At 39.5% G+C, this 27,272-nt stretch overlaps 1 protein-coding gene across 2 annotated transcripts in view; it reads right to left on the reverse strand.

Moving 5' to 3' along the window:
- The window catches only part of lrba (LPS responsive beige-like anchor protein), a 430,270-nt gene that overhangs the window by 264,343 nt on the left and 138,655 nt on the right, over positions 1 to 27,272 (reverse strand). For both annotated transcript variants that reach the window (XM_007904022.2, XM_007904021.2), the window contains 2 exons: positions 25,192 to 25,256; positions 15,828 to 15,936 (listed from right to left, as the gene is read on the reverse strand). In XM_007904022.2, the coding sequence (XP_007902213.1) occupies positions 15,828 to 15,936; positions 25,192 to 25,256 (174 nt within the window). The remainder of the gene's footprint in view (positions 1 to 15,827; positions 15,937 to 25,191; positions 25,257 to 27,272) is intronic.

Consider the following 27,272-nt stretch of genomic DNA (forward strand, 5'->3'; position numbering starts at 1 on the left):
GTGAAGCACACCAAGGTGATTTCCTGCATGAATGCACTACATAAATGTAAGTTGTTTTGTGTGCAATTTTTGTCACAATAATATTCCCTTTTTCAATCAATACTGATCATTTCTCCACAAGTTACTGCCACACAGATAATCTTATCAGCATGTCCTTTGGAATAAGTTCCATTATTTACTGTCAGATAATGGACCTGCTTGTTGATTGTGATTATTTTGTCACTTTAATTTATGGGTGCTATGTTTTTGATTTCGAAACTTGTGGAAACTCCTCAAAGCTTATAATAATACTTACATTTAATATTGCACCTTTCACATCAGAAGGATTTCAAATGATTTACTGTGAAGTGTAGTGACTGTAGTTTATAGGCAAATGCTTTTGCCAGGATGACAGGTAACATCCATAAACTTCCTCCATGGTTGTCCCCCCTTCCCTATGTAACAAATCTTCTTGTAACCTGCTTGATTCTTTTTGAGTTACAAGATTTTAAATGTAACATTGAGATGTCTTCTCACTGTTTTGGGGAAGTTTCCCAGGCCAGAAATAAGTGATCGCACAGCTTAATCTTCTTTCTAAACTCTAACTTACACTTACACAATCATGCTTTTATAAAACATTTAGTGCTTTGTTCTGGAATTCTTATATATTAACTGGAATGTAAAAGTTAGCTCACAACTTGAACATATTTTGTACTTAAAGCTCCTGAGATATCACCTACGTTGGAATCATTCCAGCATTTCTTTTCATTGTGATGATGATTTTGTTTAATGCTACTTTTGACAGATGTTACTGCGAGTCACAATTGGTTATTTTGATGTTTTCGCAGAGCTGGATATTCAAAATCTGTCATACAGGCACACAGATCACCATAACAATATGTTATAGAGGAGGGCATGAAAGGGTGGAGAACATAGTTCCTGTGGAGGGAATTGACATATAGTGGGTGTGGGTTTTGGGAGGGGGAATTTTTTTTTAATTATATAAGAAATCAGAGCCACATTCTGTCCATCTAGGTGTAAGTGTTTGCAGGGCACAACTGTTTCTCACTATCCAAATTAATATCTTGACAAAAGTAGAGAAATAATAATGTAATAATATTTAAGAACATTATAAAAAGGCAAGTAAAATCTTTTAAGTACAAAATTCAAAGAACCTTATTCACAATATCATTCTTATTATCAAATATCTGCATATACCAATCTTATGCACTTGATATAACCACTTGTCAAAATTCTTAAATTGCTATGCAGGATTTACTGTAAAGAGCTGTAACTGTATTTGTAGTCAAACAAATGCATATACATTAGAGGAAAGGGAATAGAGGGATATGGGGGAGGCGCAAATTGGGGTTTAATACTGATTTTCGATTATATATAATCCAACCGATCCAGTGAGCATATACTCAGTTAGTGGCCCACTGATCTGCTGGACCGTGGAGTAGAGATGCTACATTCATCCAGTATAGAAAACTCTCAACCGTAACTGCTGGAGGAGGTCATCGCCTCCCAGATAAGTCACATGACTTGTTAAATAAATTTTCATCAGTGAAATAAAAATTGCAACCCACAAAGCTTTGTAGAGGTAAAGCATGCTCGAGTTTAAATATGCTGCACCGTGGAGGCTAGTTACAAATTCACACTGGTGATTGAGATGGGAAAAAGAGGAAGCATAGGAGAAAGACAAAAAGAAAAGGTCAGTTTTAAAAATGTATCAGTCCCCATTGTATAGTGGATAGAGTTTCATCTTATGGTTTGTGCTGAGTTTGCTCGTTTCAAACATCTAAATTGGCTCTGGCCTTCTGAGGGTCAGGATTCTTGGTCACCCTTCAGCACCCTCTACATATTCTGCGCGTATGTGTCAGCTGAGTGATGAGAGGTGGCCTCTATAGTCTAATGACCTGTCAAGGACCACATTTGAACAACGATCACTTGGGTGGAGCACTGGAGGATGACAACACCAATACAACCGCAACCCAACAAGATGGCCAGACCAGACACAGAGGGGCATATGCAAGCAGGGAGAAAATTAGAACAATTAATAAATATAAAGCAAATGCATCAGGCAAATATCCATAAGACCCCAAAATTGGCCAATTGTCTTAACCTGTCCTAGATCACTCATCTAGCTATAAAACTGATCAGAATCGAATTAAAAATGAAGTGTAATAATAATTATTGCAATTGATACAGCGCTGTATCACGCTGTACACATCTCGAAGTGCTTCACAGAATATATTGTAAAGTGAATTGACTATGCATGTTGTGTGTGAAATGCGGCAGCCAGTGGAAATACTCCAGATAGTAAATAACACTACCTTATTCTTCATATCATCTCATTTCCAAACTACAGTCAAACCTGTACTACAACCTAGTTTCCCAAATAACTAAGAGTTCAGCATAGCTGGGTAAATTATTTTTTGTCTAATTGCTGCACCATATAAATACAAATAGGATTAAACTCAGAATAGTGCCTTTCTTATCGGGAGGAAAGCACTCAACACTTTTGATTGGGAACCAGACCTGAGAATAAGGAGGGGAAAGATGATCAAAGAGTCAAAGAGGTACGTCTAGAGCTGAGTCATGAAAGAGGGTAGGGAGGGAGTAAGTCGAAGGGACTGGAGGAGTGTTGTTCCAGAGACGAATGGCAGAAAAAACCTGCTTGCCGATGGTGGATGCGTAGGGCGGGGAACATGAAGCAAATTCAGTTCATATCCCATCAAACCAATATTTACCATAGACTGACATGTCACAAAAAGATTCAGTGAAGAAACCCAAAGCAGAAAGAATAGAGCAAAGCCAGTCAATGGGAAACGGGTGCCAATTTGGAATTTCTCCATCTTCCCAATTACTCTAAAGAGGATAATAAAGGTTCTACCAGAAAAACTGCAGAATACCAACAAAAATATATATTTTCTACAGAAACAAATGAAATTTGATGACTTCAGAGATGTTTCTCGCCTTCTTAAACAGCACAGCTGAACTCCAGTGAGATGAACAAATCATCATTCAAATAGACTAGAATCCAGATTATCCACTGTAATGGAGAGGGCTTTTCCCCCCAGTGGCTCCACTGCATAACAGATTATGTGTCTTCTACAGTAACTTTAAATTCTCATTTCATTTACAAATCCAACACAAATATTATACAGAAAAACAAAGCATAAATACTACATTGTGGAAGTGCAAAATACATTCATTGCTGAACAGAAATAAATTACTCAATACTTTTTCATTTCTGAAATGAGTGATGATCTTATAACTTTGTGAAATTACAGGATCCAGGATACCCATTTTTAATTGAGTTAACTTTTATGCCACCACAGACATGGCAAAACAGTGGGAGCTTCAATATCTGCCTTAACAGCTATCCATGAAAAACCAAGCACAGAAAAATGTGGAAGAAAGCTGAGGTGCAGTGGAGGTGAGATGAAAGCTGAGGCAGAGATGTGCTGGAGAACTCTTTCAATTGTTTGACGCCAAAACATATAGGTAGTCATTTGTAGCCAAATTCTCAAAACTTGCTGGAAAGCACTTGTTAAAAAAATAAACAGAAGCAATTTAAGTTTAAAAAAGCACCTTACAATTCAATTATGCAACAATTTCAATTATCCATTGGGGGAAATCCTCTCCATTACAGTTGATAATCTTGAATCTATTCTATTTGGACAGTAACAAGTGTAGTGGCATTTTTACTTAATGACACTTTCACGATGCAGTTCATATGGAAATAACTAAGAAAAAGTAACTTAGGGATTACTTAGGGATTCTAACATCACAGCCCACGAAAATGAGTCATTCAAATAACAATCCCTGCGTAGTACCTTTTACATTGGGAGGATGTCTCCGAGTGCAAGACAGGATTTACTGTACAAACCAATGACTTTGCATTTTGTAGATGAATATGACAGCCAATTTGCACACAGCAAAGTGGCACAACAGCCATGAAGTAAATGATCAATCTTATCTGCAGGACTGTTGGCCATGTCACCTGGAGATACTTCCTTCTCTTTTCACATAGTGCCATGGGATCTTTAACATCCACTGGAATGAATGCAATTTAATGTTTCTTCTTAAGGATACAGCAATGCAGAACACCGCAGCACTCTATTAGAATGCCAGTCCAAGTTCAAAATCCCATGTGCGGCTTGAATCCACAACCTGAGAGGTGAGTGCTACCAACTGAGCCAAGTTGGCATCTAAAGAAAAACTTCTTTCTACTTGTTCAACTTCACCTGCACTTTAAATTCAAATGAAAAATGCTAGCATTTAAAAATAAATGTTATCAACTGTGAGAAGCTGTTATTATATCACTACCAAGATATTTACACAGGGATATTACAGATACGAATGGGTACATATTAGTGATTCCAAAGTTGTAGTTTAATTGAGGGGTTATGTCATATATTGCGAAAACAAATCTTTAACAGTTTACAACTATCATCTACAGTATGGAGGTTTGGTCAGCTTTTTTTTAATTGCTAATGACGGGCGTATTCGAAGACATGACTGCCAGTAGTAGTCTATGTAATACATTTTGACAATCACAATGAAGATGAATGATTATGATATAATCATGGCACGTTTATCAAGTTATAACCTAGAACTCAATGTTAGATGACCACATAGGAGTTTTCAGTTCTAAAGCAGCATTACAACAACAACAAAATTACATTTATAGAGCGCCTTTCATGTCGGGAGGACGTCCCAAGGCACTGGACAATCAGGGGTCAGGACCCGAGCATGGGGAGGGATGGGGTAGGGGTGAGGGAAGGCAGAGAGGTGGGAGGGCGACTGAAGGCACGATCGAAGAGGAAGGTCTATGAAGGAGACAAGGGAGGAAGCGAGGCGAAGGGACGGTGGGATGGAGTTTCCATGAGTGTGGGGGCAGAGAGGCTGAAAGCCCGGCCACCGATCGTAGGGCGGGAGACATGGAGTAGGCCAGAGCCTGCTGAACGGACGGAGCGGGTAGGTTGGTAGAAGAGAACTAGGATCCTGATATGTTTTATTGAATATTATTTTGGGCAGCAAGTTTGTCAAAATTGAAAATGCATCAATATTCAGTGTTTCAATATTCAAGGCAAGACTAAAGCACTCTGGATGGGTGGGTTTACCATATCTGTTACTTTTTAATTATACAAGTGGCTAGTCTTTACAGACCTATATTAACGTCCAGACATAAAATACATTACTTACGATTTCAATTTCTGCAATTGCTTAATCCTTATCTTCATAAATTAAAAATCTATTCATTATAATAGTTTCATATCTGCTGAACCAGCCTAATTACAGCAACAATTAGTTTATTTGCAGACCTCTTCAGAGAAACCAAACCTTAAAATCAACAACCTCTAAGCTTCCAACAGCCACATACAAGGTCAGTACCTTTTACATTGGGAGGATGACTGCACTGTCAGTCTTGAAACTATGAACTAGTAAATAGTTCAACCTAGTCGAAACTTAAATATATTTAATTAAAAGGCTTACTGCAGCCAGACAAATTTATGTCTCAAGAAAGGCTAGGTAAAATGCACCATCCATAACTTGGAAACGTGTCTGGAATCGACTGATATGGTACCACTTCAAGACTTTCTAATCAAACGCAGCACTTAATAACAACAAACATATTTCATTGTTAATGAAGCACTATAAAGGAGGGTTCGATTCTTTCCATCAAAGCAAAGCATCAAGGCAGATCACACAGAGCAACAGAGGGGCATCATCGGAGGATCTTTTTCACATTAAGAATCCCATTAGAAGGAAAACACTAAAAGGTAATTGAATTTCCTTCAGTTATCTTCATCTCTGTCAGCTACTGCTACAATAACTTACTCTCCAGAGCACAGATAACTCAATTCTTTCCAGCAAGCATATGTTATGAATCTTCTAAGCAAACTTGTCTAAATCATTCTGGTCCTCTATCAGGTTCTATGTGTATATGAACTCTGACAGAGTGCAAACATAAATAATTTTTTATCTATTTAATAATTCACCCTTTCACTTTTATGTTTTATATGAAGGTTCACCAGACATTCATATCATTGCTGAAGACAGCATGACTATAGTAGATAATATTTGTGGACTAATGCAAGATTTGAACAATGCATTCCGATCGTTAACTTAAAAATGACAAGCCAACAAAAGGAGCTATAGCTTTATTGGAATCGTAAAAAATATTCGTGGTGCTAAATCAATTGCTGACAAGTTTTGAGTTGAAGATTTTAAAAACTTTTGCACATCTGGAACTTTACAACAGCTGTACCATGATTTTTGGAAAGTGAAGTTGAAGTCTAGCTAAGTCAGGCTTGCTACAAACAAACATAATATGACAACTTCCAGCAATTTTTTTTACCCTTTTATGCCTACAGTTGCATTGAAATGTTATTCATTACAATATACCATGAAGGCAAAAAAGCAGCATGGCTATAATTTGCACAATGATGTGATTAATATCCTAATGTACAGAGTGGTGACATCTTAATACTGCAGGCCATTTGCACATTTCATAACCTACAAACAGACTCAGTAAAACCCTTAAAGGTTACAATATTGAATAATCTAATTTTATGTTATGCAAACAAATTCTAGAAAACTATCTACAGGGGTATCCTAGAGAACCATCATCTCACCTTCAAGCAGCTTGTTTTGACATGAGATACTGCTACTCAGGCCCTAGAACAGTGTTTTAGCCACAGCATTACAGGAAATGATGTATGAAGAAAGGTTAGATACTATAGATCTTGGAAAGATGTCACAGATTGGATCTTTAGGTGTCAGACAGGGTAGAAAAAGTCAAAACAAAATACCTACATTTTCATTGAAAAGGACAAGAAGTTCCAGGTTCAAGGTTGTGAAGGAACTATTTGGAACTATTTCTTTACCAGCTGGAACAGGTTACCAGAAAGACTGGTTACATAAAGAAATAGTTTTTTATTGTAATGGGAAATAGCAGGCCTGCGATTCTAGTGGGTTGGTATTCAGTGTCAAACAGGGCCAAACTGTACAAAAGCTAGACAATAAGGAACACAAGTTGTTGGATAATGTTGCCATATCAATTAAATGTAGGTCCCCAGACACCATACTCAAATTAGACAGTGTTCTGGCCAGGCCACACCAAGAGTACTGCAGACAGTTCTCATCACCACAAAGTAAGAAGGCTGCCCAGGCGCTAGAGGAAGTCCAGAGGAGAACACACCAGGATGATCCCAGTGTTAGAGGAATGAGCTATAAGGAATGATTAGACAATCTAGGGCTCTTCAGTCTTGAGAGAAGACATGAAAGATGGAATCTCATAGAGGTGTATACATTTTTTAATGGGATTGAAAAAGTAAACCTAGAACAATACTTCAGCACACACCTTGACAGCAGAACACTAAGTTTAAGAGCTACAAAGGGCAAATTCAGGACAAACACCAGTTTTTCTTTTACCCATGGAGGTAATTAACAACTGGAACAGGTTGCCAAGAAGATGAGGAACCTGGTCTATTTAAAATTGCCTTAATGCTGTGATGGAAAGATGGCAATGAATATTCTGAAAGGATGAGATCAGGTAGGCTGAAGGACGTTCTTCATTCAAACTAATATTGTGATCTTGTGACCTGATAGGGGTCTGAGACATGTGAAAGGCGCTATATAAATGCAAGTTGTTTTTATTGTTAAAGAAAAACCTTCAACTCAAACCCTCAGCCACTGGTACTTTCAATTCTTTTTGTGTCTTTCGTGGTATGAACAAGTACCTGCAAGCTTCCACTTTACAAAAGGGAAGAAAATTTAAGTGCCATTTAATTGCCCAACACTTTTTTTGAATTTCTCCCCTCTCAAGAATCCTATTGTGGTTACAAAGACTATATTATTATTAATAATGTATTCTTAAGGATGATTAATATTAATGTATGAAAATGATCTGATCACTTCCATCTTGGAAGCAGTAAAGGCTTCAGATATACTAATGTGCAGTTTGAGATGCACAAAGAAAATGTAATTCCTAAATAGCAATCTCTACAGAAAATTAAGGTACAATGCAACTTTCTTTGACATTGTACCAACTGCATCAGTCTAAATAATATTACCGACTGCAACATGTATAGAAAATCTATGAACCGATTTAGAATTTGCACATCTATACAATTCAACAAATGCATACTTTATGCACTTTAATCAAGGGCGTATGTCGTGCATGAATTGTCTATGTAAATCTGCTTCAGGAAATGTCAAGCATCTTGCACGCGTAATAATTACTGGGCAATGAACTGTACAGACTTGTATTTTCCCCTGGTGTAGTTCTATAAATTAGTCATTTTGATATAATAAACGCAATAAACCCGCAAAACGAGATTGCAAGTAACAGATAACATCACAATTTTCATGAAAGGATAACAAGCTCCAGACACGGAAGTGAGGTTATTAAACTAGGCATAGCAAGTGCTTTAACTTTATTTTCAAGGCTATGAGGAAGTAATAATAATAATAATAATCCTTGCATTTGATATAGCGCTTTTCACGTCTTCTAGACGTCCCAAAGCGCTTCACAGAATATACTGTAAAGTGAATTGACTGTATATTTGTGGGCGAACGCGGCAGCCAATTGCGCACAGCAATGTCCCACAAACAGTCGTGGATTGAAAATGACCAATTTATTATTGTTTTTTTTTGGAGGGATTATTATTAGGCGTGTGGAGTAAGGAAACTTGCCGAAGGTTTTGCCCTGTCTGGAATTGAACTCAGGTCTCTCACTTGCAAAGCGAGTGCTCTAACCACTGAGCTACAGGACTCCACAAGTAAATGCAATGTCAACATATTAATAATTTCTCTCCACTTCCATGAAGACATTTTCTTACCCGGATATCAAGAGGCCTTTAAGGGTTACCATCTGACTCGTGCAACACAACCCAAGTAGCTTTTTCTTAAAAGGATTCCATCAGATCTAACACACAGGTAATCTCATTCTCCAAAGGTTTCTAGACAGGCATTTCATTCGTGGTCAAGTTTGGTCCCTGGTGAATGCTCCATTGCAACAATATGCACCACTGTGAGGCATTCAGCAGCAAAGACTGTAAAGTTCCAATAACATCAATGTCATCCCTGAATGATGTTGACATATAAAAGGTAAGCATGGGACATTTCTTATCATTTGAAATCCCTCACTATGAGGGTGTTGACTATCCTGAATTTTAATGAAATGTAAATCTTTGAAAAGTATTCAGCTCCCCACACTGCTCCAAGTGCATGCATTTGTGCTACAGTGAATTGCGTTGTCTATGATCCTTGGAGAAGGGACCTCATCCTGTGAGAAATTTCTGTCAAATGGCAGTCATGGCCACCCATGATAATCAATCTTCTGGCATAAAAAATATACAATACTATAAGAAAAAAATGTACAAGAGAAAGGAACATGTACAATTATACAGTTACAATGTCACAAAAAGACTTGCACCTGATGTCACAAATATTTTTGCTGCCATCAACCTGTGTGAGGTCTAAATTTTGCACTCATTATTTTGCAAGGCAAGGGAGAAACTATTTGAGTTGCAGGGTCCTAAAGTGATCCAGTCAACTTTTATCTTATCCAAATAACCCATAGTTAACTTTGGCTTGTTTCATTTCAGATAATATACAAGGTAAGACCAGACAACCATTATGTTTCACATAACATCTAATCATGTCTATCCCTATCTTTATGAATATTATACATTTGTTCATGTCCTTTTAAGGAATTTAATTGATGTAGCAAACTGCGCTTGTAAAGAGTTAGTTACACAGCTACATGAGGGTGATTGTGTTTATTTTCACTTCCAGTCTCATTTAAGAGTTAAGATCTGTATCATGTACTCTTGGGATATTTCGTTCAACAAAACTCTTTCAATGTAACTTCCTAAAGTAGAGTTTCATTCATTTGTTGTTCTGTCCAATGCACTATGTGATTCCAAAATCAGGTAACCCAAATATTCCAAACTTTACCTTACCAAACACAGGATTTACATGCTTTTTCAAATTATAATCAAATGCCCTCACAATGCATCAAAGACTTAAATAGACTTATTAAGAAGTTCAGACTGGATATGTTCTGTGCCAGATTAATAATCACATCAAAGTCTTGTCTGCTTTCCTTCATGGGTACCCATTCAACTGAATGCATATTTCAAGCTCCTGTTCTATTGTGCATCACCTTACAATTGTTTGCCTTAAAACCCATCTGCCATTCCTTGCCCCATCTGTTTAACATTCATCTCAAGGGCATTTGACTAAAAGTGGTTACTTTAACTTTGCACAGATCCCTGTTTTAGCCATATTTGGCATATTGTGTGTAATCTAGGCCATCTCTCTACCAAAGGTTATTGCTGCCTTGAAGGTGGTTCTGAGAAAAGTAATGAGGCTAATTATGGGACTTTGATCCTTACAATCTAGAAGAGACTTACAAAAATAAACTTTTCATTAGATTAATGTGGATCAAAAGCTCCTAGCAAAGCTTACAGAAATTGATAAAACAGATTCAAGTAGGTTATTGTTTGAACTTGGAGCACAGAACGAGAAGATACAAGTATATATGAATGACACACAACAAATGTCAGCAGTGATGGACTTTTAAAATAATAATCCTTGCATCAGATAGCACCTTATTTGGAAACATGTCAAAGCACTTCAGAATTTTCTTGTAAGTGTAACGGGTGCACAACAATGTTCCATAAACAGTCATGAATAAAACTTGTTTGTAATCTGGAGGATTGTTGGCCAGGATACTGGGAAAAACTCTTCGCTTTTCCAATAGTGTCCTGGGACATTTAATGTCCAGCTGCAGAAGCAGACGGGACCTCAATTTAATGCCTCATCCAAAGTAAAGCACCTCCAACAATGGATCAACCTAGACGATGTGCTAAATTCCTGACGTGGCGCATCTGACTCAGAAGTGAGAGAGTACCAACAGAGCCAGGCTGCCACCTGTGAAAGAGACCGAAGCATTTAATGTTGTCAGGGTCACAACCTTTAAAAAAAATCTGATTGAATATTTGGTTAAGTAAACAAAAAATCATCATGAATATAAAACCTGATGAAGCCAACATTCAATAGAAAATTATATATCCTAACTAAGCTTCTGGGTCCAGTGAAATGCCCCAGTGAGAAAAGACGAGCAATGTAGAACTGGAGAATCGATCAGTTAGAGCTTGCTCTTAATCTCCCTTTAAAAGGGAGGGGCAAGGTGATACTTTCAAGACTATAATGGATTGGAATAAGAATGGTCCATGCAGTAAGCAGCTTGGTAAGGCAATCCGCTTTTCTCTCATTTTGTGTTTTCTTATAATCTTTGCATTTAATATAGCACCTTTCAACAACAACAACTTGCATTTATATAGCGCCCAGAGCACTTGACAATGGCGGAGCACAACACCGAGCTGGGGGGAGGTGACCGTAGGCACAGCTGAAGAGGAAGATGTTCAGGCGTGATCTGAAGATGGGGAAGGAAGCGGCAAGGCAGAGGGATAGAAAAAGAGTGCTCCAGAGTTTCAGGGCGTAGTGGCTGAAAGCGCAGCCACCGACTGTGGAACAGGGACATGAGAGACATGCAGGAGGACAGAGGCAGTCGAACGGAAGCAGCAGGTCAGAGAGATAGGGAGGTGCCAGGGCATGAAGAGATTTGAAAACAAGTGCGAGAATCTTGAAATTGATCTGTTTGGCGACAGGGAGGCAGTGAACCTGGCTAGAACTGGTGTTAAGGGGGAGTGGAGTTTAGTATGGGAGAGTATGCAGGCAGCAGAAGTTTGGATCAGCTGGATTTTGTGGATGGGGAGATCGGCGAGGAGGCTATTTGAATAGTCGAGGCGGGAGGTGATGAACGCATGGCCGAATGTTTTGGCTGCTTCTGGGGTAAGGTACGATTGAGGAGGTCAAAGTCGCAAGACAGAAGACGTTGACAGGAGCCAAGGAGTATGGCTTCTGTCTTGTCAACATTGAGTTGCAAGAAGTTTGCGATCATCCAGGATCTGATGTTGCTAGACAAGTTGACAGAACATCAGTGGACCTGGAATTGTAGTGGGAGAAGGAAGTAGATTTGTGCGTCATCCACATACATGTGGAAGTTGACCCCATGTCTGCGGATGATATCGCCAAGAGGGAGCATGTAGAGAAGATGTCAGGATGAGTCTCAGATCACTTCACAAGATTTATTGTAAAGTGTTGTGTAGGCAAATGCAGCAGACCTGCAGAATGGAGCCCATGGACAGGTGGTGAAGTTTTAATAGGCCGCAGAAATAGGGAGGAACAAGACGGTGGCAGGCTTTAAAGCTGAGGACAAGAATCTTGAACTCAATCCTCTGAAGGATGGGGAGCCAGTGAAACCGGCCAAGAATGGGGGTAATCAGCCCAGAAAGCTTGTGGAGGGAAGAGTTGAGAAGTCCAGCAAGCAGGGAGTTAGTGTAGTCAAGCCTGGACATAATGAAAGCATGGATGAGGGTCTTGGCTCTGCCACTTCCTCACCCCTTAGGCCACCGAAACCCTCATACGCACATTTGTCACCTCAAGGCTCGACGACGGAAACTCCCTCCTTGTTGGCCTCCCCAACTCATCACAAGTTGCAGATCATCACTCTGTAGCTCGTACCAGGCTCTGCGACCACATCACACCCACCCTCGCCTGGCTCCACTGGCTCTCCATCCCTGAGAGGATTGAGTTCAAAATTCTCGTCTTTACCTTCAAGGCCCTCCACGACCTTGCCCCCTCCTACTCTTCTGACCTGCTAAACCCCTATCAACCTGTCCGTTCTCTACAGTTAGCAGGCTCCAGCCTGAGTCTCGCACCCGACCCGCCCTACCATCGGCGGCCGGGCTTTCAGCGTCTCTACCCCTGCTCTTTGGAACTTCATCCCACAATCCCTTCGCCTTGCTCCCTCCCTTGCCTCCTTCAAGGGATGACTCAAGACCCTTCTTTTCGACCCTGCCTTCTACCTCTCTGTCCTCCCTCATCCCAACCGTGCTTGGGTCCTGATCCCCAACTGTTCAGCGCCTTGGAACATCCTCCCGACGTGAAAGGCACTTTACAAATGTAATTTTGTTGTTGGCAGCCTGAGTTGAGCGATAGTGTCGGATGAGGGCAATGTTGTGAAGGTGGGGGAAGGCAAAATTGGTAATAATAATAATCCTTGAATTTGATATAGAGCCATATCACATCTTCGAGACGCCTCAAAGCCTCACAGAATACACTGTAAAGTGAACTGACTATATTTGGTGGGTGAAATATAATGGTAATGGCACAGATGTGGGGTTTAAAGGACAGTTGAGGGCCAAACAAGACACCAAGATTCCATACTGGCTCGGTGAAGTGGAGAATGCATCCATGAACAGTGATGTTGTCAACACTTGAGCTGAGGAGGCACCTGAGGTGGGGAGCCAAGCAGGAAAACCTCAGTCTTTTCAGCATTCAACTGTAGGAAATTGGCTCTCATCCAGGACTTGATGTATGACATTCTTTCCGGACAGCAGTGGTCCCAGAGTCGAGGGTGGAGACAGACAGATAAGAGTTGAGTATCATCTGCATACATGTGGAAGTTATCCCTGTGGGTGACATCCCTGAGAGGGCGCATGTAAATATTCAAAACGAGAGGACCAAGGACAGAGCCCTGGGAACACTACATGTGATAATATGAGGGCTGGAGGAGAAGCCATTGGTGGGAACAAAGCAGAGACAAAGTAAGAATGGAACCAGGCAAGGACAGAGCCATGAAGGTGGAGCTGAGAGGAGAGGCAGTGGAGAAGAATAAAGTGGTCAACAATGTCAAAGGCAGTGAACAAATCAAGAAGGAAACAAAGAGAGCCCTGGTCACAAATAGACAGAATGTCATGTATAACTTTCACTATGGCTGTCTCTGTACTATGGGCTGGGCAGAAACCAGATTGGAGAGGTTCAAACAGGATTGGCGGGAGAGAAAAAGTCAAGTTGGAAGGCAACAACTCATTCCAGAATCTTGGAAAGAAAGGGAAGTTTGGAGATGGGTCAGTAGTTTGACAAGAAAGATGGGTCAAGAGAAGGTTTGTTTAAGGATGGGGGCGATGAAGGCTGTCTCTAAGGAGTGGGAACGGTGTCTGTAGACAGAGGTTTACAACGTCTGCTAGCAATAGCTAAAAACAAGCGTGAGCTCCATAGGAGTTGAATGATATTCAGTCTTAATTCACTGTTCAGTCATGGTTCTGCAAAGACTAAAGCACATTTCGTATTCATAAATTGTAAATATACCACCTAACTAAAAAGCAGAGCAGAAGAGACACAGAGCACATGCAAACACAAAAAAAATTAATCCTTCTTAAGATGCTGTTCTGATTACTGCTCATCTTTTTATTTGGCATCAGATAACGTGATATTAAAATAAATCTACTTCAAAATTTTCCTCAGTGTATACATTAGCAAATTTAGGCTTTGCAACGGAAACGTTTTTCATTTACATAAAATGTAAAATACGCAACAAAACTAAAAATGAAAATATGCCACAACTAGCATCAGTAATGGTGACCTGATGGAGATCATAGGGTTGGAGTCAGAAAATGAGGAAGGCGGTTAAATAAGAAAATGTAATGAAAAATAAAGTAATTTTTGAAAGATTTTTTACAATGAAAATGGACTTTGAGAGACAGATCTTCACTGCATTTTAACTGAAATTAAATGTAGTATATTTAAGGGCCACAAATGTCTCAGCTGTTCAGCATCATAGAACCTCCTAACTGACAAGTCTGATTCCACAGATCTGGGTCACAAAAAGAAGCAGAATCTACATTTACAAAACTATCTACATGGAAGATTTGCTGACCTCATGCTTCAAAATGAGCAAGGAACATGCAATACAGAAATACAATTAGGATTGTCTTGGGTGCTGTGCAATATTCTGTACAGAAACTTAGTTTTATTATCCCAAGATAATGTCTTCCACCTTTCGTTTCATATTTTCAGAACAGTTTAGCCCATCTAATGTCCTGGAGATCGAGAGATGAGAGATTACACAAATAGTTTAAGAATGAATATTCATGTGTAATCAGCTTGGCTTAGTTGTAGCTCTCGCCTCTGAGTCAGAAGGTTGTGGGTTCAAATCCCAAGTCGGGACTTGAACGCACGCAGTCTAAAATGGCACTTCAATGCAGTGTTGGTGGTGTGTTGCATTGTCTGAAATACAGTCCTTCAGATGAGATGTTAAACTGACGTCTACCTTTCAGGTGGACATTAAATATCCCATGGGACTTTTCAAAGAGAAGGGAGTTTCTCCCGGTGTCATGGCCAACAATCACCCAAATCAAATTGGTCACATACTCCATGGCCATTTGTGGTACGTTGCTGTACTGGCCGCTGTGTTTGCCCGAAAACTACACAGTCAATCCTTTTTACAGTATATCCTGTATAGCTCTTTGAGACGCCTCGATGACATAATAAACGCAAAATCAAATGCAAAGATTATTATGATTACGATTATTATTAATGATAATCAGCCTCTTCGGTTACTCTGGAAAACAACAGTATAAAGGGGTATGGGGAAAAGGCAGTAAAGTGTGATTAAAAAATCTGCCATGATCTAATAAACTGACAGAATATGGTCAATGGGCTAAATGGCCTCCTCTTGTTTCTGTTCAACACATCATTAACAATTGTCCAGAAGAATTGATCATTCATTTCATGGCTGCATATGAGGCCTGCTGTGGGCAAACTGTGGCTAAGTGTTTGCCTACAATTACACAGTCCTTGCACTTGACAGTAATTACCTTTGAAGCACTTTGAGGCATTTAAGTAGAAAGGCGCTACCTTCAAATGCAAAAATTATAACTGGGGAAATGTCAACACATATTCAGTTAGCTTTATCTTACCTCAAACTCAGCATGTCTGTGGATATCCTCTGCCCTCTGTCTGCTCAGGATAAACTCGGCCTCATTTGCTACCCTGACCAGATGGTCTTTCATGGTATGGCACAGCAGCCTAACCAAAAGAGAAACATGGATCTCAGAAAGTCTCGAATCGAAAATATGCCAGTAGAACGTATTGAACACTGACAATGTAAAACATACAAGTGAAACATTATGGATGCTTTTATATAAATGTGACCATTATATTCTCTAATTAAGGCAAATCAACTTATTTCCCCGCGCCCCCAACACCATTCATGTTAAGATTTCTTTCTGCAGGTGCATGTTCAAATACCTAATAATTTATACTTCATCAAATACTAATACTTCAGACATTAGGCATTCTGCACAATGTTTTCATAACTTTTGAAGATGAATATATTATACATAGAACACATGTAACAATGAGAAAATTAAAACATAATGTGCATAATATAATATGCACGCTGTGTGCAAGAAGCAACAACAGCAGTGACCCAATAATCTGGACTCAAACCCCATAGTAGTCATCATTTACAATACAAATTACAATACAAATTCACATTTATATAGCAACTTTCTTAACATTAAGTACAACTTAATCATAAAGTTTATTTTTCTAAACATCCCTCCAAAAATAATCCCTCCAAAAAACAAAACAATAATAAATTGGTCATTTTCAATCCACGACTGTTTGTGGGACGCTGCTGTGCGCAATTGGCTGCTGCATTTCGCCCACAAATATACAGTAAATTCACTTTACAGCATATTTTGTGAAGAGCTTTAAGACATCTAGAAGACTTGAAAAGCGCTATATCAAATGTAAGGATTATTATTATATTATTATTATGTTTATTAATTCAGCCATTTCTCTCACCTTTGTTCGCTTGGAACTAAAATAATTATTAAAAAGGATACTAACTGAGAAAACAACCTTACAACAGTGGTGGCAGAGGGTTAAGAAAGGATGGATGAACTCAAAGAAAGAGGGCCCCTGCATCTTCTTTATTAATAAGCAAATTCTACATGTGACCTTAACATTGTTTCCTGATACCCAAAACCACAGAAGAAGCAATACTACTCCATTTTTATGAGCCATCAGGATTTTGGTTACTTTTCATTAGATTCAAAGGAGGAAAGTGAATTGATTTATTCTGGTCAATTTCACAAAGAGCATTTACCAAGCCACCTGGACTATAACCTCCCATACGGTTCTCCCCAAACACAAGTTTTATTTTTCGACATCTATCAGAAATTCTCCAATGATCATGGGATACAAACTGACAGATTTTTTGTTTCACATCACCGTAATGGGTAGCGTCTCAGAGCACTCAACAGTGGCGGAGCCTGATTCTGAGGTGGGGGGTGGTGGCGGGGAGGTGGCGTAAGCACGGTTGAAGACGAAGGTTTTCAGGCGGACTTGAAAAGGGGAAGAGAGGGGCCAAGGCAGAGGATTGAGGGAGAGTGCTCCAGAGTTTCGGGGCATAGTGGCTGAAAACACAATCTCCGATGGTGGGGCAGAGGGTGCGAGGGACGAGCAGGAAGCTGGTTCCAGTCGAGCGAGGGATCAGCTGGTAGAATTGGGAGCAAGGAGGTAGGGAGGTGCCAGGGAGTGAAGGGATTTAAATAAAACTTTAATTCACAGTGGGGGTGGGAGAGGTGACAATGACGTGGCAGGTGTCTGAGCTGGAATCCGAGGTGCAGACATTGCGCAGCATCAGGGACAGTGAGTGCTTCCTGGATAGTTTCATCGTGGAGCCAGTCACTCCCCTGAGGCTCAGGGAATGTATAGATAATGGTATCAGTCAAGGACAGGATAGGGTGTCTCACAGGGTACACCAGAGAGAGTGGTAGTGAAGCCTCAGGCTTTAACCTCGGCCAACAGGTACGAGATCCTTGCAACCTGTGTGGACAAGGAAGCCTGTGAGGAGGAAGGAAAACGTGATTTCAATATTAGGGAAAACAAACAGAAAGTTGTAGTAATTGGGGACGAGGCTATCAGGCGGACAGATACACCTATCTGCAGCCGCAACCAGGAGACCCGAAGGCTTCCTGGGGCCGGGGTGAAAGACGTCTCGGCGGGGCTGGAGGAAAATTTAAAACATGAGGGCGAAGATCCATTGGTGGTACTTCACATAGGTACCAATGATATAGGTAGGATTAGTTGTGATGATTTGAAGAGGAAGTTCAAGGAACTGGGAACTAAATTAAAACAAAGAACATCAAAGGTAGTGATATCATGCTGCCTTTGACATGTGCAAATTAGTATAGGAATAAGCAAATTGGAGAGTTAAATGCATGGCTGAGGGAGTGATGCAGAACGCAGAACGGCACTGGCACCAGTATTGGGGGAAAAGGGGTCTATTTCAAAAAGATGGGCTCCACTTAAATCGGGCTGGGACAAATGTCCTAGCAAACCGAATACATGGGAAGGTAAATACAGCTTTGAACTAGTAAAGGGGTGGGGGGGAATACAATTAGAAATAATCGCAAGCCAGCAATATTAAGAAAACTAAAGGTGGCAGAACAGAATAGCAAGAGAAATAAACAGAATAGGTCAAAGAGGGGTAAGAAGCTCAGTAAAGAAGATAGGGCATTAGAGAGTAGGGGAAATGGTAAGAAATTATAATCGCTATATCTGAATGCACAAAGCATTCGGAATAAGGTAGATGAATTAAAGGCACAGATAGATACAAACAGGTAGGATCTAGTAGAATTAATGAGACACGGTTACAGGGAGATCTAGGGTGGGAGTTAAATATTCCAGGGTTTTCAGCTTATAGGAAGGATAGAAATTGTGGAAAACGAGGTGGGGGTAGCCTTGTTAATAAAGGATGGAATAAAAACAGTAGAGGAAGGATTTCAAATCAGATAACCAGGATGTAGATACGGTATGGGTAGAATTACGAAATAACAAGGGGCAGAAAACATTAGTGGGAGTAGTTTATAGACCCCCAAACAGTGATCACAGCATAGCGCAGGGTATTAATAAAGAAATTAGAGGAGCACATAGCAACGGTAATACAGTAATAGTGGATGATTTCAATCTTCACATAATTGGGAAAACCAAATCGGCAAAAGTAGGGTAGAAGAGGAGTTTATAGAATGTATGAGAGATAGCTTTCTGGGACATTATGCTGAGGAACCAACTAGGGGACAGGCCATCCTAAACCTTGTTTTGTATGACAAAACAGGGCTGGTCGGTAATATAGAAATTAAGGCTCCTCTAGGGCAGAGTGATCATAACATGATACAATTTAGTGTTAAGTTAGAGAGCGATGTAGTCAAATCCGAAGCAAGGGTCTTAAATTTAAATAAAGCTAACTTTGCAGGTATGAGGGAAGAATTAACTAAAATAGACTGGGGAATTAGATTAATGGATATGACAATAGACCAACAGTGGCAAACGTTTAAAGATGTAGTGCATAATTTTCAGCGGTCACATATTCTCTTGAGGGATAAGAGTATCACAGGGAAAGCAGTTCATCCGTAGCTAACTAGAGCAGTTAGAGAAAGTATAAAACTAAAAGAAAAGTCCTATAAAACTGCCAAAAAGAGTAGCAAACCTGAGGACTTGGGAGTGTTTCAGGGACCAACAAAGGAAAACCAAAAAGCTCATTAGGAGTGAGAAAATGGATTATGAGGGCAAGCTAGCTAGGAACATTAAGACAGATTGCAAGAGTTTTTATGAATACATTAAGAGGAACAGGCTAGCAAAAGTAAATGTGGGTCCATTACAGGCAGAGACAGGAGGAATTATAATGGGGGATAAGGATATGGCAGAGTCCCTAAATAAATACTTTGCTTCTGTCTTCACGTTAGAAGACATAAGAAGTTTACCAGAAATAGAGATGAACCAAAGGGCTAATGATAGGGAGCAACTTAGAGAAATTTACATGAGCAAAGAATTGGTGTTAGGGAAATTGTTGGCATTAAAAAGTGACAAGTCCTCTGGACCTGATGGTTTGCATCCTAGGGTTTTAAAAGAGGTAGCTCATGAGATAGTGGAGACCTTGTGTCTGATCTTCCAAAATTCTTTGGATCTGGAACGGCTCCCATTGATTGGAACGTCACACCACTATTTAAGAAGGGTGGGAGAGAAAAGATGGGGAACCATAGACCAGTTAGTCTGACATCGGTGGTAGGGAAAATTCTAGAATCCTTAATTAAGGATGTCGTAGTGGGATACTTAGAGGATCACAATATGATTAGACAGAGTCAACATGGCTTTACAAAAGGGAAGTCAAGCTTAACAAATATTTTAGATGTTTTTGAGGTCATATCAAGTAATTAGATAGGGGGAAAATCAGTGGATGTAGTGTATTTAGATTTCCAAAAGGCATTCGATAAGGTGCCACATAAAAGGTTGATCCTCAAGATTAGGGCCCATGGAATTAAGGGGAATATATTAGCATGGATTGAAGAATCGCTAACGGGAAGAAAACAAAGAGTGAGTAGGGATAAACAGGTCCTTCTCAGATTGGCGGGATGTGACTAGTGGAGTGCCACAAGGATCAGTGCTTGGGCCTCAACTTTTACAATCTACATCAACGATCTAGATGAGGACATTGAACTTAATATATTCAAATTCATGGATGACACTAAACTAGGAGGGAGAGTAAACACCGAGGATGACATTAAAAAAATGCAACGAGATATAGATAGGCTAGGTGAGTGGGCAAATAGGTGGCAGATGAAGTATAATGTAGGGAAGTGTGAAGTTATCGACCTAGGCGGCAAAAACAGTAGAGCAGATTATTTTTTAGAAGGGGAGAGATTAGATAGTGTGTTAGTGTTCAGAGGGACTTGGGTGTCCTTGTTCACCAGTCACAAAAAGTTAGTTTGCAGGTACAGCAAGCAATTAGGAAGGCTAACGGTATGTTGGCATTTGTTACAAAAGGGTTAGAATATAAGAGTAGGGAAGTATTGCTGCAACTGTATAGGGATCTGGTGAGCCCGCACCTAGAGTTTTGTGTGCAGTTTTGGTCTCCTTATTTAAGAAAGGATGTACTCACCTTGGAGGGAGAACAATGTTGGTACCTGGGATGAGGGGGATGAGTTATGAGGATAGGTTGAGCAATTTAGGCCTATATTCTCTAGAATATAGAAGAATGAGAGGTGATCTTATAGAAACCTATAAGATTATAAAGGGGCACGACAGAATAGATAGTGGGAGACTTTTTCCACTGGTTGGAGAAACTATAACCAGGGGTCACAGTCTTAAAATTAGGGGTAAGCCCTTTCGCACTGAGTTGAGGAAAAACTTCTTCACTCAGAGAGCAGTGAATTTAGGGAATTCTCTACTCCAAAGGGCTGTAGATGCTCAGTCCTGAACATATTCAAGACTGAGATTGATAGATATCTTGTGGATAAAGGGATTAAGGGATATGGGGATAAGGCGGGTAGGTGGAGTTAGAATAGATCAGCCATGATCTTACTGAATGGCCGGGCAGGCTTGAGGGGCCGAATGGCCTACTTCTGCTCTTAATTCTTATGTTCTTGCTTGATATGCGGCATCATTACGCGGCAGCAAAAAATAATGATTTGACAGTGGAAAGAAGTTAGCTGTGGATGACTGAAGACGAGTCACTAATTTTTCCATTATGGCCTCCCTATGACAGCAAAAGTCTGATCACCAGCAAAGCTGTAGCATGAATGCAGTATAAGATCCTACGGCAACCCATTCAATTTTCCTGAGGTCAAGTGTCAGCCCAGGAAAAATAGAACCCAGGAGGTGAATGTAAAAGAAATTTTACGGACATAATCAAAAAATATTTAAAGCAGAATTCTGGAGCAGAATTACAAATCATTACAAATTAAAAGCAGTACTGCATTAGCAAAGTAATTGAATCATACAAATGCAGATTGCAGGTTGAGCAATCCAACAAAATGCTTTTAACATTGGCAGCAATCAGTGTGTTAAAGATTAGTTAAATTCTTTAAAAGGTAAGATGGGAACAGATATTGTGGAAGATCAGAAAAGCACTGGTTTATATATAGATTTTTCACAAATGTAAACAAATTCCAGGTTCCAGGAGTCAAACCAGTACCAAGCAAAGCATGCCCCATGAAGAAAATGAAGAGGTAAATATCTGCAAAGAAAATAGGACATGCCCTAAAACCCTCAAGGAAATTAGAGAAAATAGGTGAAGCTCCAATTAATAATTTTAGTAACTCTATAAATACTGGAGCAGCATCCAAGGACTAGATAATGGAATAATACACTCCTCTTGATACAAACATCAGTGATCCAGACAAACCAGCAATCCAACCCCATGTCATTTTATGTTGTACTCTTTGCTACAATACTTCCCGCTTTGCTACAAAATAGTCCTGATCCCTGACAGTTCAGCTCCTTGGGAATGTCCTCCCGACGTGAAAGCCATTTTACATATGTAATTTTGTTGTTGCTTATCCCTAATCCATCCAAACCACAGGTGATACATATTTGGAAATAGATATATGATGAAGAACCTCATACAGACCATCTGCTTGGGAGTAGTATTGGAGGTTATAGACAGTTGCAGGCTGAGGTGAACAGATTCTCCATGGGCCCAGTCCTTTGTGAATGGGGTGCTATCTGTTAAGGCCAGAGTTCAATTATTGGAAATGTGTGGATGGATTAGTTTAGTGAGTTTTTGATTGATTACCTTTGAAGATCAGGGAGTATCTATGAAGAACTCCAACCTCCAGTTGGAGCAAGAAGGATAGTCCAAACTACAATAAAATTTGAGGTTGTCTATGGAAGGAGCACATTCGATGACCTCAATAATTTCTCTTGTTCCACATTACATGAAATAGACTACCAAGAAGGCAGTGAAGGCTTATTGTGTCAACAGTTTCAAGAGGGAATAAGACTGCAAATCGGCAAAGAATTCAATTGATGGGTGTGAAAGCTAGTGTAGGTTTATTTGATACTCGTGCTGAATTCAGATGCTGACAGCATCACCATCCATGGATGCACACTCCACCTTACTAAGCCAGTCCAGAACCATGGCATCTCGTTTAACCCTCAACTATTCTTTCTATCCCACATCCGTGCCATGACACACTCTGCTTTCCAAGACCTCCGCAACATCTCTCGGCTCCTCCACTGTCTCACACCACAGGCCTCATACACACATCCAGGCTTGACTATGCAAACTCCTGCTTGTCGGCCTCCCCAACTCCTCCCTCTATAGGCTGAAGATCATCCGGAACTCTGCAGCCCGTGTCCTCTCCCACACCAGGCTCCATGACCCTATCATCCCCATCCTCGCCCAACTCCACTGGCTTCCCATCACACAGAGGATACAGTTCAAGATTCTGGTCCTCACCTTCAAAGCCCTCCATGGCCTTGCTTCCCCTACCTCTGTGACCTCCTAACCCCCTACCAACCTACCATTAGTGGGCGGGCCTTCAGCTACTCTGCCCCCAACCTCTGGAACTCCACCCCGCAGTCCCTTCCCCTCGCCCCCTCCCTCACCTCCTTGAAGACCCATCTCAAGACCCTCCTCTTCGACCATGCTTTCGATCACCCTCCTTACCCCTGCCCTCCACCCTCCCCAATCCTGTCTCCCAGCTCGGGTCTGAAACACTGATTGTCCAGTACCTTGGGACGTCCTCCCGACGTGAAAGGCACTATACAAATGTAATTTTGTTGTTGTTGTTGAATTATGTTATGGGATTCCAGGAGTACTTATGAGATGAGAAGAAAAGAGCTTTGATGTTTCCATTAGTTACATCAGCTCCAACAAAGTTCTGCATCAGACCAAAACTATGTAGGATCCTCTATAAACTATATTACACAAAAAACTCAAACTCTGAATATTTTCGTTGACCAAAAAGATGTACAATAATCAGAGCTTTTGTGGTGTGACAGATGAGCAACATATAGATGACTGGAGATAAGAACAACGACCATTCCATTCACCTCATATATATCAAATTAGGTGTGAATTGACCACCTGAAGGTGAAGGAAAGGAGTGAATTGACCACCCAAATAGGTGGGAGTACAGAAGTGGATAATTAATGGATATTTCCTAGCTGTTCAGTTGAGAATACAGGATACTCATACTCAATCACCTCATGGTCTGGTACCCACACAAGCCACTTGAAATCTAAATTTCATATTTTCAGATCCAAATTTTAAAACTAAATCAGAAATAACTCTGGAAAGCAGCAAAAATATAATATCCCCATTTAAACAAATGGATATTAATGTCCATGTTGACAGTTTTTTTCCACTTAAGTCCAATATTTGCAAGTTTATTTTAAAACCTTTTATCTGCAGAAAGCAACAATAAGAATAGTCCAATAAAATGAAGAAGGCATTCAATATAATCAGTTACTTTAACCACATTAACTTTCTGGAAGACCTTGAGGTGCCCCTAAGCACAGAACACCTCAAAAATTGATACCAGAGAAGTATTCGTTGGCTGGTAATTACTTACACTTCCACATCACTAATTGATTTGTTAATGATTAACATCTAATCCAGATGGACCTTACCAACTCACTTACATGTGCATGGAATCCTTGTGTTATCTATGCTCATAAAACATTAATCAAGGGCCAAATTCAGAGCAACCATTCTGTTACAGAGGTCAAAGTAGGTCAGGACCATGTAATGAGAAATAACAACAGGCCACGTCTTTCCAATGTAACTCAACACCCTTTTTACTTCACTGGCTCCTGGGATGGAGCCCAGCAGCAAAACTCTCTAGATTTTCCTGAACAGTAGTTCTGCTGCTCTAGGTGTCATTTTATCATAAATCTCCTGTAACTTTTAAGTTTAATCAATCTCTTTCCAAAGCATCTACGATCTATTTTCCTTCAAATATTTTTCTATATTCTGAACACAGAATCAAATCTGCTACACTATTAGAAAAGATATTTTATATCTCAAACCTTAAAAGAACAAAGCATTACAATTATTGAATGCATATTTCACAATGAAGATCCACAAATTATCCAACTGCAATAAAAAAAATCCAAGCAATTTAGGTAATGTAGGGTGACCAAAAAGTCATGATATCTGTTCTATTATCTAAAAAAAAGTATAATAATTTCTTTAAAACTTATTAGACATTCTAATGGCATCATGATTTTTTTGGTTACTCTGTATATTTAGTGCACATCTAATATTGTCAACATAATCATTAATTCATATTCAGGATATTAGTAACAATGACACGGACTTGACAAATCCATTGGACATTCTTCCCAAGCTCCTATAGGTTGCAAAATAATTGATGAGCTCTAAAACTGAAATCAAAGATCTTGAAATATGCAAATACATTTTTAAAAATATTTCTGGCAATTCTGGGTATCATCTTGGAGAAAAACAGAAAAATAAAACATTATTACCTTCCTTCATTCACCAGTTCAATAAACGCAAGACCAGCATTCTTCTGGATCGAGTTCTGCCACTCCTGAAAGCAAAATGGATTTTTTTTAAAAATAGAATAAATAAGTCAGTTCACATGTGAAAAGTAAGGAAGCTACTATGTCATACAAGTGGCTTTGAAGCCTTAACCATCAATGCTGCCATCAATACCACTGACACTTGGTATAAAACCTTTACATGATAATTAGTGAAGATGGAAATTGCCGAAAGAGAGAAGAAAACCCATTTATCATGATATATATCAGCATTACCCACTTCACACACAATTATTATGGAACACCCTAGTCTAAACAACTTCCAAATAAGCCACAGCTGAATCAAAGCTTAAGTGAGTTTTAATAGTCCTGGAAACAGCTTAATGGTCAACATCTTTCATGACCAATTTAATATTTCAACACTGTATGTACATGCATTACAAGAACAATAAAACAATCTGATGTGCAGAGTGTATAAAGGTCCGGGGTATCCATGTCCCAGTGGTATTGAGAAAAACATGCTAAAAGCCTCAGAGCTGACCACTAATGCTGCTAAAGTGCCGGAAATCATATTTTAGCACTTCAAAGGAGATGGGCTGTAAGATGCAGTTAACATAGTCAATAAATTCATACCTATTACTAAACTATAAATTGATCTTATTCAGAGAAGTTTTGACTCATTTATATCATAGTCTATCCATCTTACAGCAACAAATCACTAAGTACAGAAGTTTCTGCACTTAGAATAGGATGCAACTGTATATTTGCAGTAAGTGCAGGAAGAATAAGATTTCCTCCTCTACAAATCTCACATTGGGGAAAAAAAAGAAATCACCCTCCCCAACATTATTCGCTTTACGTAGAAAGAGCTTGATAATTCAAATGAATGCTTCAAAGGTAAATGCTCTCGGTCAATGTCAAAGCAGCACAAAGAAAACAAATATCGTTTCAGATTTTGTAAAATTACTAAATGTTCTTGTGCATCATAAATCTTAGGTATATTCTTCTGAAGGAGATCAACTGTCAACGTTATAGTTTGAAGAATTTGTGCTCAAATCAGGATTACTTTATCAAACTAAAGCAATGAAAGATTCAATCACCAGAAGTTTTTTCAAGCCAAACATTATTAAGTTATAGAAGGATCAGCCATAAAGTGTATCTTAAATCAATGCACAGCTGAGTGTAGACATGACAAAACTATCCGCCAGATAAGCGCACGCAAGAATTGTTGGTTAGGTATTTTGCACTGTGTCACATGATTCAGAAGAGCTTCCAAAGCACCAAATGGTATTGAACGTCTGTTAAAACACTACTTTTGATTTACTACTATGAATTAAAAAAGCAATAGATTGGGTCAGATACAAATCAATAAAGACAAATTTAATGATATATCATAATATATCATTAAATTTAATTTTATCATAAATCATATAAACCTATAGTTTTTGAATAAAGAAAGTACTCAGTGCATCATTCCCATGTGGAATACTTCTACATTTCAGAACCTCATGCCAAATAAGTTTGGATAATGTGTTTAAAACCTATTTTGGGGGCAGTTAGTGTCAGTATTCAGCTCTCCTTAAACTGTCACCAATGTCACTGCTAGAACATCCTCCACAGCAAAAACAAAAGAACATACTTCCACTGAATCACTTCCTGTTTAATAATCCTTCAATTTAGAGTTCACCAGTTGAAATATTAACAACAGATAACACTACAAAACCCCAACGTCATGTTTCCATTCTGAGGCTCCTGTTGCATAAGAGTATTTGCTCAACAAGTGGGTTCAATGATAATATACTTATTGCTAAGTCATTTAAGTTGATCCTTCACCTCTTTTAAGGTCTGCCTCAAGATCGTCCTCTTTGACCCTGCCTTCAGTTCCCCCCCCCGCCCACCCTGCACCCGCCCCCCACTGCTGTAGACCCACACACCCCATCCTTGGCTTCTGCTCCCAGCTCACAAAGACTGTCCAGGGCCTTGGGACATCCTCCTCCAGCAGGATTTAAACAAAAAAATTGTTGTTGGCTTTGAGGAACATAAATATTTTGTAAACAGTTATATTA

Source organism: Callorhinchus milii, unplaced genomic scaffold, assembly GCF_018977255.1.
Source record: "Callorhinchus milii isolate IMCB2004 unplaced genomic scaffold, IMCB_Cmil_1.0 Scaffold1, whole genome shotgun sequence".
In the NCBI taxonomy this organism is placed as follows: domain Eukaryota; kingdom Metazoa; phylum Chordata; class Chondrichthyes; order Chimaeriformes; family Callorhinchidae; genus Callorhinchus; species Callorhinchus milii.